Source organism: Phallusia mammillata, chromosome 1 (assembly GCF_965637545.1).
Source record: "Phallusia mammillata chromosome 1, kaPhaMamm4.hap1.1, whole genome shotgun sequence".
Lineage (NCBI taxonomy): Eukaryota > Metazoa > Chordata > Ascidiacea > Phlebobranchia > Ascidiidae > Phallusia > Phallusia mammillata.
In genome coordinates, this window is record NC_137252.1 from 2,590,125 (window position 1) to 2,603,640 (window position 13,516).

At 39.2% G+C, this 13,516-nt stretch overlaps 1 protein-coding gene across 1 annotated transcript; it reads right to left on the reverse strand.

Annotated features, from left to right (window-relative positions):
• Positions 1 to 64: 64 nt before the first annotated feature.
• Positions 65 to 11,966, reverse strand: LOC145239610 (uncharacterized). Its single transcript, XM_080102979.1, has 11 exons — positions 11,015 to 11,966; positions 10,246 to 10,412; positions 8,662 to 9,988; positions 8,220 to 8,332; positions 7,428 to 7,551; positions 5,882 to 6,003; positions 4,245 to 4,379; positions 3,363 to 3,471; positions 2,681 to 2,802; positions 300 to 2,105; positions 65 to 130 (listed from the first exon to the last, which is right to left on the reverse strand). The coding sequence occupies exons 1-10, from the start codon at positions 11,423 to 11,425 to the stop codon at positions 1,985 to 1,987; spliced, it is 2,751 nt and encodes a 916-aa protein (XP_079959105.1). The 5' UTR covers positions 11,426 to 11,966; the 3' UTR covers positions 65 to 130; positions 300 to 1,984.
• Positions 11,967 to 13,516: the final 1,550 nt, after the last annotated feature.

The following is a 13,516-nucleotide window of genomic DNA, read 5'->3' on the forward strand; positions in this document are numbered from 1 at the left end:
ATAACGATTTCAATACGCGAGTTTACAAACCATTCATATATCGAAGCTTATCCTTAGTTGTTAAGCTGCAACTGTTTACCTTGCTTTTAAAAGCTTTCTTCAGCCTTCGGCTTTCTAGTGTTTTTCTTTGCTAAAAGTAAGTCATAAAAACTAAGGCATGTAATCAATCAACTGTTTATGAAAGCTCTTTTTATGCATAGAGAAAGTAACATAGTTCCAATTTTTTTAAGAATCAAATTAACATTTTTTTGTGCAAGGACTTTGAACTTTTTATTTCATTGTAATTATTTTTTTCTGACCTGATGTGCAAACGTATTGTTTCATTAAAATTGCCTCCAGCCGTCTATTGATAAAAACCATATGATTTTAAAATTCAATCGTCGCCATTTTGATGACTTGATGCATAGCTTACTTTGCGACAAACCTGACAAAGTAACGATTTTCTTGCCAGTGTGGCTACTGAATGAACTTTACATAGAGGTAAACGAAAGTGTTCAATTCAACGTCATCATTAAAAGTCGTTTTAAAGCTGTTTAACCTTTTTTTACGTTTTAAGTTTTAACTTGACATTTCATATGTGAGGTTTTCTGAATAAGCTGATGGCAAAATATGTCACAGGTTTACGTCAGCAGCAGTGGTTTCTGTTCTTGTCTGAGAACTACTTAAGACAAGTTTGTTTGCTTTACTCCCGCTCTGCTAGCTTCAGGCGACTGACAAACACGGCCACGTTTCTGTATACACGCTACACTTTGTTTAAAGTTCATCGACGTACGTTTGGTTTTTGTTCTAGAAAAACTTTTCCGAAACTTGCAATTATGTTGAAGATTTTCGGTGTAATTTATCTTTCATAATTCTTATTCATCTTATGCTTCAAGCGAATTCAGACGACAATTGCTATCAAACATGTAATCAGTTGAATATTCACATTTACAAATAGCGTGTAACATTAATTAAGTTGAAAAGCTCTTTGTATTTGCCACCGGCAGTCACAAATTAGGACAAACTCGCTTTTACCCTCAAACGCCTCATCTCATTATTGTTTCCATTTGCAACTTTTCTTTCAATATATTGGTTTAAAGTTGAAACGTTATATGTTTGTCAATCTATGATCTGTCTCTTTTGTTTCATTAACTTTGTTCTGCTGACTAGCTGCTTTTTGTATCACATAACATAATATATTACAAAAAAATAATCATTTCTTCAATAGTTTCATTTGCCAAACTGCACTGATTTGGTGCGTTCATCATAAACTTTCCCATCTCAGTGAAGGGTTTTCTATACTTCGTGGCATCACAGGTTGCCTGAGGCTACTCTACATATTACACGCACAATTGCGGCTCGTCTCCAGGCGAACCTCTAGACACTGGCTGCTAATTAGTATCGTCATATCAGCTACACCTGTGTGAGCAAGTCAAAGTTCAACTTGCGAGGTTAAGGCGCCAGTAGTCGCTTTCTTAAGCTTCGTGGAACTCAGCGAAACCGCACAGCTCTTTATAGTTGACATTTCCCCCTCTGTCACGTTTGTAATGCAGTAAACCTCGGTTAATCCTGAGTTTGGCCTTATCTAGGCAAAACTTTAGGTACAAATGATTTGTAATGTGGTAAGGCTTTAACTAATCGACATCGGATAAAACCGATCTTCGCCTAAATCCAAAAAAAAACTATCATGAACTGAACTGTTGAATTGAATTTTGCTTTTGAATCTGGTCTTTCAAGTTTTGGAGTTGTCACTTCAGGCTGCTTTTATGCTTGTTTCGTTTATTTGATGTGGATCATTTTGAATTGAAAGTCACCAATCAAATCGAAGCTTCCGCCAAATTGCTTTAGCGTCTTCTAAATTGTCGAAGTTTCCAAGACATTACGAAAGCAAAACTTTTGCTGCTTCCATTTTAACACGCATATGTTGGCTATGACGTCACGTAGCGCTGGCGACGACGTCACGATTACGTCATTAGGCAAGGATTGCCGCATCCGACCAATGCGGTTACACAACTGTGTGTCGGATTTTTTTTCTTTTCCGGGTCGATTCTTTGCTCTCATCCGCATTAGCATCATGTTGCATTGTATTGTTCTGATTTGGTCTGATGAAGTCGTTCGTACTGCTCCTGCGAAAGTGTCAAGGTCAAACAGGTCATTTAAGAGCTGCATTTACAAGCAAATGCGTTTTATTCTTGTTTTTTGGTATTATTCGTTCAGCTTTTGCCTTTTTGACTGATTCAGAACAGAACAAAGGTGCATTGCTGAACGCATTGGTTGATAGTGTGACATCGAACTTTCATGTCGAATTAATGTCTCTATTTGGTGTTCTGGTGCTTGGTTTTAAATAGTTTTCTATTCAGTCGTTGCTTTTGCTTTTTACGCATACTTTCGAACAGTTAAACTAAACAATTGACTCATTTAAATTCCAATTACAGTAAGCGAGAAAAGGGTCAAATTCGTACTATTAGTTCACGTTTTATTTTATTTCTTGCTTAGAACTGAGGATGCCATTATATCGGCGAAATCGATATTATTTACAATACATTGCAACACGAAAAACACAGATTGATTTAGGTGCACTGAAAGCTTCAGTTTACTAAGTTATTAGTTCACGTAGTTGCGAACGCAGATAGGGCACAGGACCAATATCTGAAATACAACGTTCCCAGACAGTTTTGTGAACAATTCATTATTTTCCCACCTGAATCGCACCGAGTGATTGTTACCATGGTAACAGAGCGACGAGGCGGCGAAGTTTCGAAATCCGTCGAATCTATCTTTGTTCGAGTTTGATTGTTCCACAACAATGGTGGGAGGATCGTCCTGTGGAACATAACAGATTGTTTTGTTTAAATTTTGTAACAATTTAAAAAATCTTTTTTTTGAAACGATATGCAATTGTGAAGTAATGCTTATCATTGATCCTAACAAAAGAAAGTAAAGCAATGACTTTTTTCGTGTTACTCCATACAATGTAAAAACATATGTTCCTTTAATTTTACTCGCTGCCGTGCCATCGTCTATCTCCTACTTTGTTGCAAAAACAAAAGGCGTGGTTTTCGAGTATAATTAATGAATAGGATAATATTCTAGTATTACTTTTATTTTATTTTGTGCAACTCAAACATTTTTTTAAACATTTTTTTTACACTAGGTTCGAACCCAGGACGCGCCCGGGGACGAATCTCGATCAGTTTTTTTTATATATCTATGTATATGGGTCAGGCGCGCCAGACCATTCGACCAAGTTTACTGCCAACATAGAAGCCATATCGCTTACGTCCACTAGCCGGACGCATTTTGCACCGATTACATAATTATTATTATTTTACAGCCAGAAGTAAAACGTGTTTGCGTGAATTTCCTTTCGCAGTTTTTCTTACCAAAAGTCGATTTTCCTCAAACCTGTCTTCAGACTCCTCGGAAACATCCCGCTCATTTTCTTCTTCTGTCTTCCACATCAGATCTTGTGGTCTCAACTTCCTTGTGTCTCTAAAAGTAAAGTTATTCAGAAGCTCGAAATGTGATTCTTATTAAGATGCTGAGTAATTTAATTAGTGTGAAAACAGAAAGTTGGTTCAACCGCACAAAAACGGCGTAAAAGAATAACTTTACTTAAACCAAAACTGCTACAAGGTTATGTAAAACATAGATCAAACCCCTCGTTTATACACGTAAATAGCGTAACAACAAAGAAAAGGCAAAAGCCATGCTTTATTTCGTTGATGTTGTTTGAAATGTTTTAGTTGTAGGATGAGAAAATTATTTTTTGTGATAGTTACTTTGATAGCTACACAACACCATTAGGCGCAAATGTTGACCATTGGGGGCGCTACGCAACAGGTTTACACAGAAAGGATACCGTTTGTAAATAGAAAGTGTGAAAAATTAACTTGTGGTTAAACTATACAGGATTATTCATAAAATGGGATTACGATTATGGAAGTGGTTCTCAAACTTTTTTTTGTTGCGACGCCTCTGGAAAAGTTTTCTGGACTTGCGACGCACCAGCAAATAAAAGTTAATAAGGAAACTTATTATTAAAGTTGTGTTTACTGATAGAACAACAAAAAGCCACGCCACGGAACTATTCTGCGACGCCCTTGCAAAATTGAAACGACGCACCAGGGCGTCGCGACGCACAGTTTGAGAACTACTGCATTATGGGATGAGTTTCTTTCGTTTTGCAACATGTTTTATAAGATCAAAATTTTCACAGTACGACATTAAAGGTCAATATTTTATGATAACTTCATTAAACTTACTTATCCTGATTGTACAGATAACTGAAGTTTGAGACGATGACTGGAACTGGAAACGAAATGCAGAGAATTCCCAGAACTGCACAACAAGCACCGGTGATCTTCCCCCATAAGGTAATGGGAGCAATGTCACCATACCTGAAAAGGTCAGCATTCACTGTGAGTCGCTCTAAAAGCTTTTTCGGGACTTTTTTAATTTTGCCAGGCTAACAGTATGCAAATATTGAAAGTGAATGTAAAAGGCTTGCAAGTAAAATGTGCTTAATAGCACATAACACCGGATTTGGCATATGTAAGAGACTTATTGGCAAACTTGCTTATATTTAACTAATTTCCATCAAATAAACCGTTTGTATACAATAGTCGCCCTGAAATTATTGCCTACCCGAATCCGATTTTTTAAACAAAGCCTGACATAAGGCCCAAAAATATAGGAAAATTGTGTCACAAATCAGGCCGAATGTTAAATCAGGTCCAAATAAAGTGTAATTCATTCAAACTTAAAGATTACACTAGTACAGAAAAAAGGCCTAAACACAAAAGTATGAACAGCACAAAAAACTAAGTAAAACTAAAATCTAACAACACAAACAAAATTAGTTCGATGTAACAATGTTTTTCTGTAATTTACGTTTTTAGTCTTTACAAATACTTGTGGCGGCATTTTTCTACTGCTGCAATCATGTAAGCAGTTACTATGACGTTAAGTTGTATTGAAAGGAATTCTTTTAAAGTTAGTGAAAACAAACAAAATAAACAAAGTAAGAAAACAACACAGCCCTTCAGGGAAGCGAAGCAATAATAACTTTTTCTTTATCACGAAAGTTTAATGTCACGAATCGTTGGAGCGTTATGAGATACGGGATGGGGGAAAATACGTTATCGAGCCCATCTCAAAAGTTGGCAACGGGCACATGCAGCCGGTGATTAATAATTTATCGTTAATTGCCGCCGCGCATGTCTCTCTGTTCAGCTAACACCTCTGTGCGAATAGCCGGCATGTGTGGGGATAATCACGGATTTTGCTTTTAGTTTTGTTTTGCGCAGCGAAACCTGTCAAAGCGTCTCAGTGTCGGCCCGCTACCAAATGTCAATCTGTCATCAGGTTTTTTTGTTACCGGTCGTATGAGGGTCGATATACGTTAACATTCCCCTGCTGCTGCGATGTAAAGTTTGAAAGCCTACATGAGTATATTACACTTGGCAACGGACGTTGGCTATAGAATAAAATTGCCAAACAAAGTTGTATAAGACGTGTTTAAAAACATAAATACGTTTTAAACAACTTTATGGCGATTTGGTTCTTCGTTGAGCTGAATAAATCTTATTTTATCATATTCTATGGCATATGTGCGCTTTAAGCTTGCGCCCGGAAGTAAAAAAATTTAGTAAGACAGTTTAAGGTGATTAATCACAAAACGAAAACTGAAATCATGATCTTAACAATAATCCATATTTTGCACAACACAGTGTAGGACGAGTGCATCAACTAACAGTCACTCATAAATCACTCATAAAATTTTGGTTTTAATTCTTTAAGTGTTCCCCTTATTTTGCTGTACAATAACTTAAATATGGAAATATTATATATTTCTTGTACTTAATAACTTTGTAAGCTGAAACTCATCGAACATACTCACCCCACCGTAGTCATGGTGATAAGCGCCCACCAGAACGATTCCGGAATACTTCGGAACTGCGTACCCGGCGCTCCGTACTCGGCGAAATACGCGATACTCGAAAACAAAACTGCAAGCACCATCTAAGCAACATATTACGTCATAAGCGAGACGTGTGACGTCATAAAGGAAGCAATAGCGTCAAAAAGGAAAGCTTATATTTCGAAAAACAAACAATTTGTATTTAGCAACGGTTAAGCGGAGCGCAATTAGCGGATAAATTATTCACGCCGGGAAATTGCGCTGAGCTCATCGGAGGATCTAGTCCCCAAATATTGGAAAGGTTGACGTCTGTGAAAATACGCAGGAATACAACACTGTAAAAGTTTTGCGCCGCCAATAAGTGGCTTGCAAATTGCCAAGGTGAATAATTCATTTGCGCGAGAATATTTCCAGGTAATGTTGCCTCCGAACATTGGCTGAGTCGGATTAATATTTGATGCAGCAATTTTGTATTGGACCAACGAGAAATCTAATTGCACAGCCTTTGTGAGCCGCTCTGTTCAAAGGGTTGTATCGGAACGAAGCAAATCTATCGATCAACTGATCAGCTTTATTTAGTGGTTAATCCGGATGCGCGGACAACAAATCGCTGATCGTGGAGTTAATTACGTTTTAAATTGTTTGTGATTTTTGATTCTTATTAGTGATGCACCGAACCCGCCTAAACAGGTTCGGGCCGAAACCGAATATTCGGCCACGAGGCCGAATAATTTCGGCCGAATCAGGCCGAACCTAAAAACCCGTTTATATGAATGTTTCCAACTGAACCTTGTGTTGTTGATGCGAGTGAACTTAATTTTGACAAACCAAAATCACTTCACAATGCGGAAGCTCTACTAAACTTGCAATATTTTGTAGACAATGTGGCTCGTATTTTATAAACACGACAATTAGTTAATTTATGACGTTTCGTACTGGATAAAATTATAGTTTAGGCATTAATTCCATGCAATCAAAAAGTTTTTCAAAAAAAGTTCGGGCCGAAACCGAAACATCGAAAACGGCGTATTCGGCCGAAATGTTTCGGCCAACCGAAACTTCGGAGCATCACTAATTATTATCTTTAACTCTGTTATTAGCGTATAAACAAAAATCACAATTAACATTAATGCTGGTTTATCATTACTTCACATGACCCAGGTGGATATAAACGGGTGTAACTGATGTAGCCTTCATATCACTGATGGTGGCATCAGTATTTGCCGAAACGTGCGAAATATAAAGCATGTCTTTTTACATCTATTTGGGCCGTAATTTTCACCATTAAACATTAATACAGAACAATTGATACTAGGCATGGATGTGCACTCTAGTCCTCATGTTGTTTGCGAGAATTTTTTAAACACAAATTTCATGAGGGCACATTTGTGTCGCATATGCTTTTACAGCTCCCTGTGTTTTGTTTGAGAACGAAAACAAACATTGTGTTTTGCTGCTCGGGCGAATGTTAAAAACAATTTAATATTTTTGACATGAGATATCTGCAAGTTAATTTCTCGTTCACCTGAAAACAAACAAGAAGAGAGAGAACCCTTGAACTCCGGAGTAAGGTCAAGCCAAGGATTCGGAATCCTCTCGAGTATCTAGATAATTTCAGGATTCGTAGCATCCGGATCAAGCGAATCGTCCTGAAAAACAATGGAAAAAACCTTAGCAGTGTCTGGGTTGTAATGAGGTCCGAAATTTTGGCCCAAACCGGCCTAAATCCTAACGCACCAGCTCTAACTTTATTTTTGTAAAAACAAGGGCCTGAAATATGCCTTTGAGTTGATTGGAGTTTATTTCGCTTGGTGAAAGAAATCGAAACGACACAATTAGGCACGAAAGTGAACTTTTACACGATAGTATTACAGCAAAAATGTAGCCGAGTGCAAACTAGAATAGACCAATCGAATTCAACTGAATGAATTGCTACATTGTCACTTTCCATCTTGGACGACATGGACACCAGAAATAATACTCTTCATGTTAAAATCACAAATAAAACCCTGAACCCTATTTCAACAAGGCCCGAATAAGGCCTAAAAGTTAATGAAATTATTATGCAAATGAGGCCGACTTTGGAAACAGGGTCGATTCAAGCTTGATTTATTACACTCAAGTTCGAACCTGGCCCGATCACAACATCCCATCATAATGCATTGATTTACGCCGCATGAGTCACTTTTTTGATACAAGTTCAAGTCAACAAACTTGTGCTGCAGCAAAAAAATCCCTACATTGTACATTATATAGGTTGTCACTGTAGTCAGCAATCGCAATTCCTGTTTTTTTTTTCTGCAGACGTCAAGCCTACCTTAATATTGTAGCAGTTTGCGGTCTCAGCTGCGTTCGCGTCTCAATCGTTGTCACGATAAGAGTGATGAAGTAAGGCAAAATGGCGACTATGTCAATCAAGTTGAGAAAATTCTACGTTGAAAAAAACAAATATGAGATAGCAGAAAACTTTCGTGCGAAAATCTGCGTTATTGCTTCGTTTGTCAATAACCTAAAACTGAAGAAAGACGATGCCCTCGACATATTTAAGCTCCTATACATAGAAGCCCTTCTACTTTACTCAATCAGGAAAGTATTACAGTACGCAAGGCCAATTGAAGGCGTTATACCGAATCACCAAGCATATAAGTCTGCCGTGATAGCTGATCTGCATAGACACTTCAAGGCTGATCCCAGTTATGAGTTTATGTTCATCTTAATCAATAAGGAAATAAATTACCTGCCAGAGTAGAGGGTTTTACCTTAAAGAATTTTTTCTTGTCCGGGCAGCAAGTGAACCGAGCGACAAGTTCTATGAGAAACCACACAATGCATCCGGTTTCAATGAGAAACAGAACACCGGCCGGACTCCCCATCTTCGCCTCCAAAACAAACCACCCGTACTGGGACCGCTGTGACACGGTATCCAAAACCGGACACAACTGGTGAAGAACTTGAAACACCTGCGCGCGTGATACCTCTATGACGTCACTATCATCATTCGATGACGTAATTCGCGTTCTTTTCCGTTTCGCTTCCGGTTGGTTTGTGCTCGCCGCGACAGTCGCCATTTGACTATGACGTAATTTGTGTTTTGTTGAGTCAGCGGAAACTGATGGTGACGTCATCGGCGTGACGGTGCAGTTTTTTAACATTGCTTCGACGCCTTTGCTTACGTCATAAAGCTGAAGCCAGCATCGCGCGGCCATGTAGCGGTACAAGAGATCAAGCTCTGCATTGGATTGACAAGCTGATGTGAGTTCAATCAAACTGTCGAAAACTTCCGTGAAATTATACAGTTGCAAAATAGGGACATCCCCGGCACTGTGATAGTTTCTGACGTCACCGTTCATGTGCATGCTCGCTGACGTGGGATTGGAAATTTTGTTGAGAAGCAGATTGCAGGCGAACAATCCCGGATGTACCGACTCGGTTACATTGTGACTCAGCGATTCGAACTCGGGCAGCGTCTCGAGACAAAAGACAACGACGGAGAGAGTTATGACGAGCGCTGAGATGATGACAACCGCTTTAGCGTACCACGAGCTGTCGCTGTCCTCAAACAACTGCCAGATCAAACGTCTCGTTTTCCCCTTGGGAAGATCCTTAATCTTCTCCTTGTAGAGAAGATCTTCGGATCGCAGGTAGTCCTCCAAAGAGTCGTAGTCGAACGAGTAAAACTTCAGCTCCTCCAGGAAGATCTCAAGCGGGACTTCATCCGGACGACGGAGGACGTTATCCTTTTCATAGAAGTCCAAGATCGCGTCAAACGTGCCCCGGTGCCGATCCAGGAAGAGCTCATCGCGTCTTCGATCGTAAAACTGCATTCTCCTCTCGCGGTTGCCTAACAACGTTTCCGGATGTTGCTCCAGGACGCGGGAGTCCACCTCGAATTTGCGTCCGGAGACGTTGATGAGGAGCCGGTGCTGATCCGGGATCGGGGTCGGAAAGTAGGGTGAGGGTGAATCGCGGGGACCCCTACCGTGTTTGCCTCGCTTCAGTTTGTTCCAATTCACTTTACGAGGAGGTTCGATGTTTTTTGGAATTGTTTTTCGCTGATTGTTCTTTGGTGGTCTAAGGAGGATCTTTCTACAAAAAATGTGACAAGTGTTCATCGTTTTGTGTGAATTACATATCAGCGTTTTACCAAAGCGTTGCTTGGTTGATTGCATCAACTAAAGTGAAGTTCAAGCATAACTTCGAACTATAACTAAAACGCTATTTGTCAAAAATTGCCGCTAAAACCAGAGTTTTTATCACATAGAAAATATCGACGTATTTAACAATTCAGCAAAAAGCTGCACTAAAGCCAAAAAACAATAAAATTTCCGCGCAACAAACCTTACCGTAATTGGGGTTTTCCCACCACTCCACATTCTGACAGTGTTTCGGCGCTGGATGTTCTGTACTCTGACGTCATAGATGAGGGGTAGGAGGGCGATTTAAGGTTGTTCGATTGTTGCGTCACACAGTACCGACGTTTATGAAGTGGCGGACGTCGTTGACTGATTTTCTGCGAAGGAAAAATGTTTTTAACAAGTGTGTGGGACGAGTGGGTATTCTGCTTTAAACGATCAATGTTAAAAAAAAACTTTTAAACGTTAATCATAAATCCTAGAATGTTGATTCTGGAAATCATTTGCTATTCTGTTACCATTGTTGTGACGATTCCAATCTTACATATTATATGATCACATATTTGGAAACGTTTGTTTGAAGGGTTAAGTCAGTTATCTTTAGTAAAGAACAAATATAATTCGCTCATGCAAGCATCTTCAGATTCTATTCAAATAAGACACTAAATGCTTTTGTTCTTTCCAAGATCGCTATCTGATATTAGCCCTGGAACAAACGTTTCCAAACTTGTGACTTAGAAACATAAATCATTAACAGGGAACGTAAATACATTATTTCCAAACTTTTACAAGCTTGGAAAACACTGGCTAAGTTAGGCTGTAGTCCTGAATGTATTATGTTTAAATTGAGCCTAACAGCTAATAATGGCAAAGTTAACGCCATTAGTCTAAAGCAAGCCAGTTTGATTACTTACGCCTTTAGCAGTTTGTACCGATTTCATGATTGGTTTGTCAAATCTCCCTTTATAAACTTACTGACCTTACGCCTCAGTAGCACCGCTGAGTCGGCCGCGTCTTCTTCGTCCGAACTCTTCCGAAGTTCTCCGATCTTTTCCGAACGTCTCGCTAATGGCAAAAGCTGGGCCGCGTGTCCATCAGGGGTCGATGCATCGGTTGTGGGCCCGTTATCGTGCGAGTACGATAATTTATCGCTGCTGACAGCACTAGACGATATTGACGACGACTCACCGATTTCCGGGCATTCGCTAATCGCTTTTGGGCAAAGAAATTTTTCCCCGGCTCCGAATGACGTAGCACCCGACAATCTATCGTTGGATGTCTCACATGACGTCATCGATGACGTCACCGAGTTGGTGGAAGGCTGACTCGAGTCGGTTTGCCACTCGCGATGGGTTCGGTAGAACGCGGATCGTTTTTCGTGTCCGTTCATTCCTCGCGGATACGAAGCTGTTCCGCAAAAATCTCACATTTTCTCGTTGTTTCTCACAACGTGCCCCGGTTTCACAATCCGATTAACTTTGAGGTTTCATTCCATCAATATAAAACTCGTCAGACGAGGAAACAGTTTGCTGAACGAAACCTTGAAAAGTTGGATAACTTAATAAGCCCTCTATAGTTCCTGAAACACAAAATTAGTAAGCTTTGCTACGAATGGTGCTTAGCAAGCCAAACGTGCTGTTAGATAGGCTGTACAACTTAACATGCACTTTAGTATGCGAAAGACAAAATTATCTACATGTAAAGAAAAGGACCTAGTATTCAAATACAGCTACAAAAACTTGCAAGTTACAGCACTATTAGATAGCTACAGTGATTTAACTTATACGCCACGTGCCAACTGCGTTTTCGTCACCAGTACACAACATATGCGGAGCCTCGTTAACTCAAGGGGATTGTATCAGATTGCAAGAAACACCGGCACAGCGGTGGAGGAATTAATATTGGCCCACACAAGACCGGCGATAAATTATGAAGTGAAATACTAAACAAATTTGGAAGCCGATATCAATACTACAAACTACAAAATCTAAAATCTAATTGACGATTTTTCAACTTCTAACATCACAGAAAACGAAACAAAACAACAATCAATACTAACCAATCTTTCACCAATAAACGTACCCCTGGTCCTAACGTCTTTACTAAAACAGTGTATCAAACACAGTTTTTGACAAACTACTGCCATATAACACAATACCTCACACTGATTCTTTTATACTCGAATTCATTCAGCTAATGTTAAACCAGTGTTTCCCAACTCCTTTCGAAAAATTTCTCCTTTAACGATTCAAATCACTTTCATTCTTCCCTAACATACTACATAGCAGATGTTAAACCATGCTGAAAGGATTATTTAAATTTGTTTTTTGATTAACTTCACAGGTTGTGCTCCTGAAGCTGAAGTGTCTATTTACAAACCACATGGAAATTAAGTAAATTCTTCCCTCACGTTTTAAAATTCCCCTCTTGGGAGGAAACCCTCCCCGGTTAGGAACCACTGCGTTAGACTAACGCAATATGTTGTTTTACCTTATGAACGTCAAATGGTGCCTCAATTAGTTACAGACATGCTCTTGCAAATCCGGCTACGTTTCAGTGTCTTAAAACGTATTTTTATTTATATGTGGGTAATGGACGTTTCAATTAGTTATGCTGGCAAACGATTCTATGCTGCATTACGATTTCGTTATACAACGCAGTAAAAGAAAGCTGCTTTGCGTTTTACTGCGGGTTAACAACTGTTTTTTTCCTGGTGATCATTTATGCTGGTTCATCCTAATTGCCTATTATCTTTTTGTTTATAACATGTTTAAATGGAAATATGCTTTTCGGTTTTCTAACCACCCTCTTTACCCGCGTTTCTTGCTTCTTGCACATTCTAGCCTGAACCCTTTCTTGTCTGTTTCACAGGTAAATGAGTTCACCCTGGATTTCACTTGCTATAGATCTACATTTAATAGAATGAATTATATACACTTTGCAGTTTAAATAGACAAATCTTTTTTTGGTTTTCTTTTACTCATGAGTTCCTCTGTTGGTCTTCTTAATTTTATTTGAACATTGCTTCTTTTTTAGGAGGAGGATCGCATTAAGTTCTAGTTTCAACCATAACGTATACCTAAATCGCTTTGTTCTCAAATACCTTATTATAACCTAAATTTACAACTAATTTTCTTTTTTCTATACGTTTCATCTTCAGGCCCGTCTTTGCGGTTTGCTTTTATGGTCTATCGTTAGCGTTTCCGTGATCCACAACGTACGCCATGCACAGCCACCATAGCCAGCCGTCGCATGGCCGGGACCGGGAGCTTATGGGAGGCTCCTGACGAGCTCGGTCGTCTGTCTGGACTTCTTAATTAAAAATTAATACGCTTTTGGCGTCACGACGTGTGCAAATTCTCTGCACATTGCTGATAAATTATTCACGTTGTCGACCATAAGCGACGGGGCTGTTTGGGGTATGACTTCCGTATAAGAAACTTAATATTTTCACAACAAACAAAACGGTAAACTTCTCAAA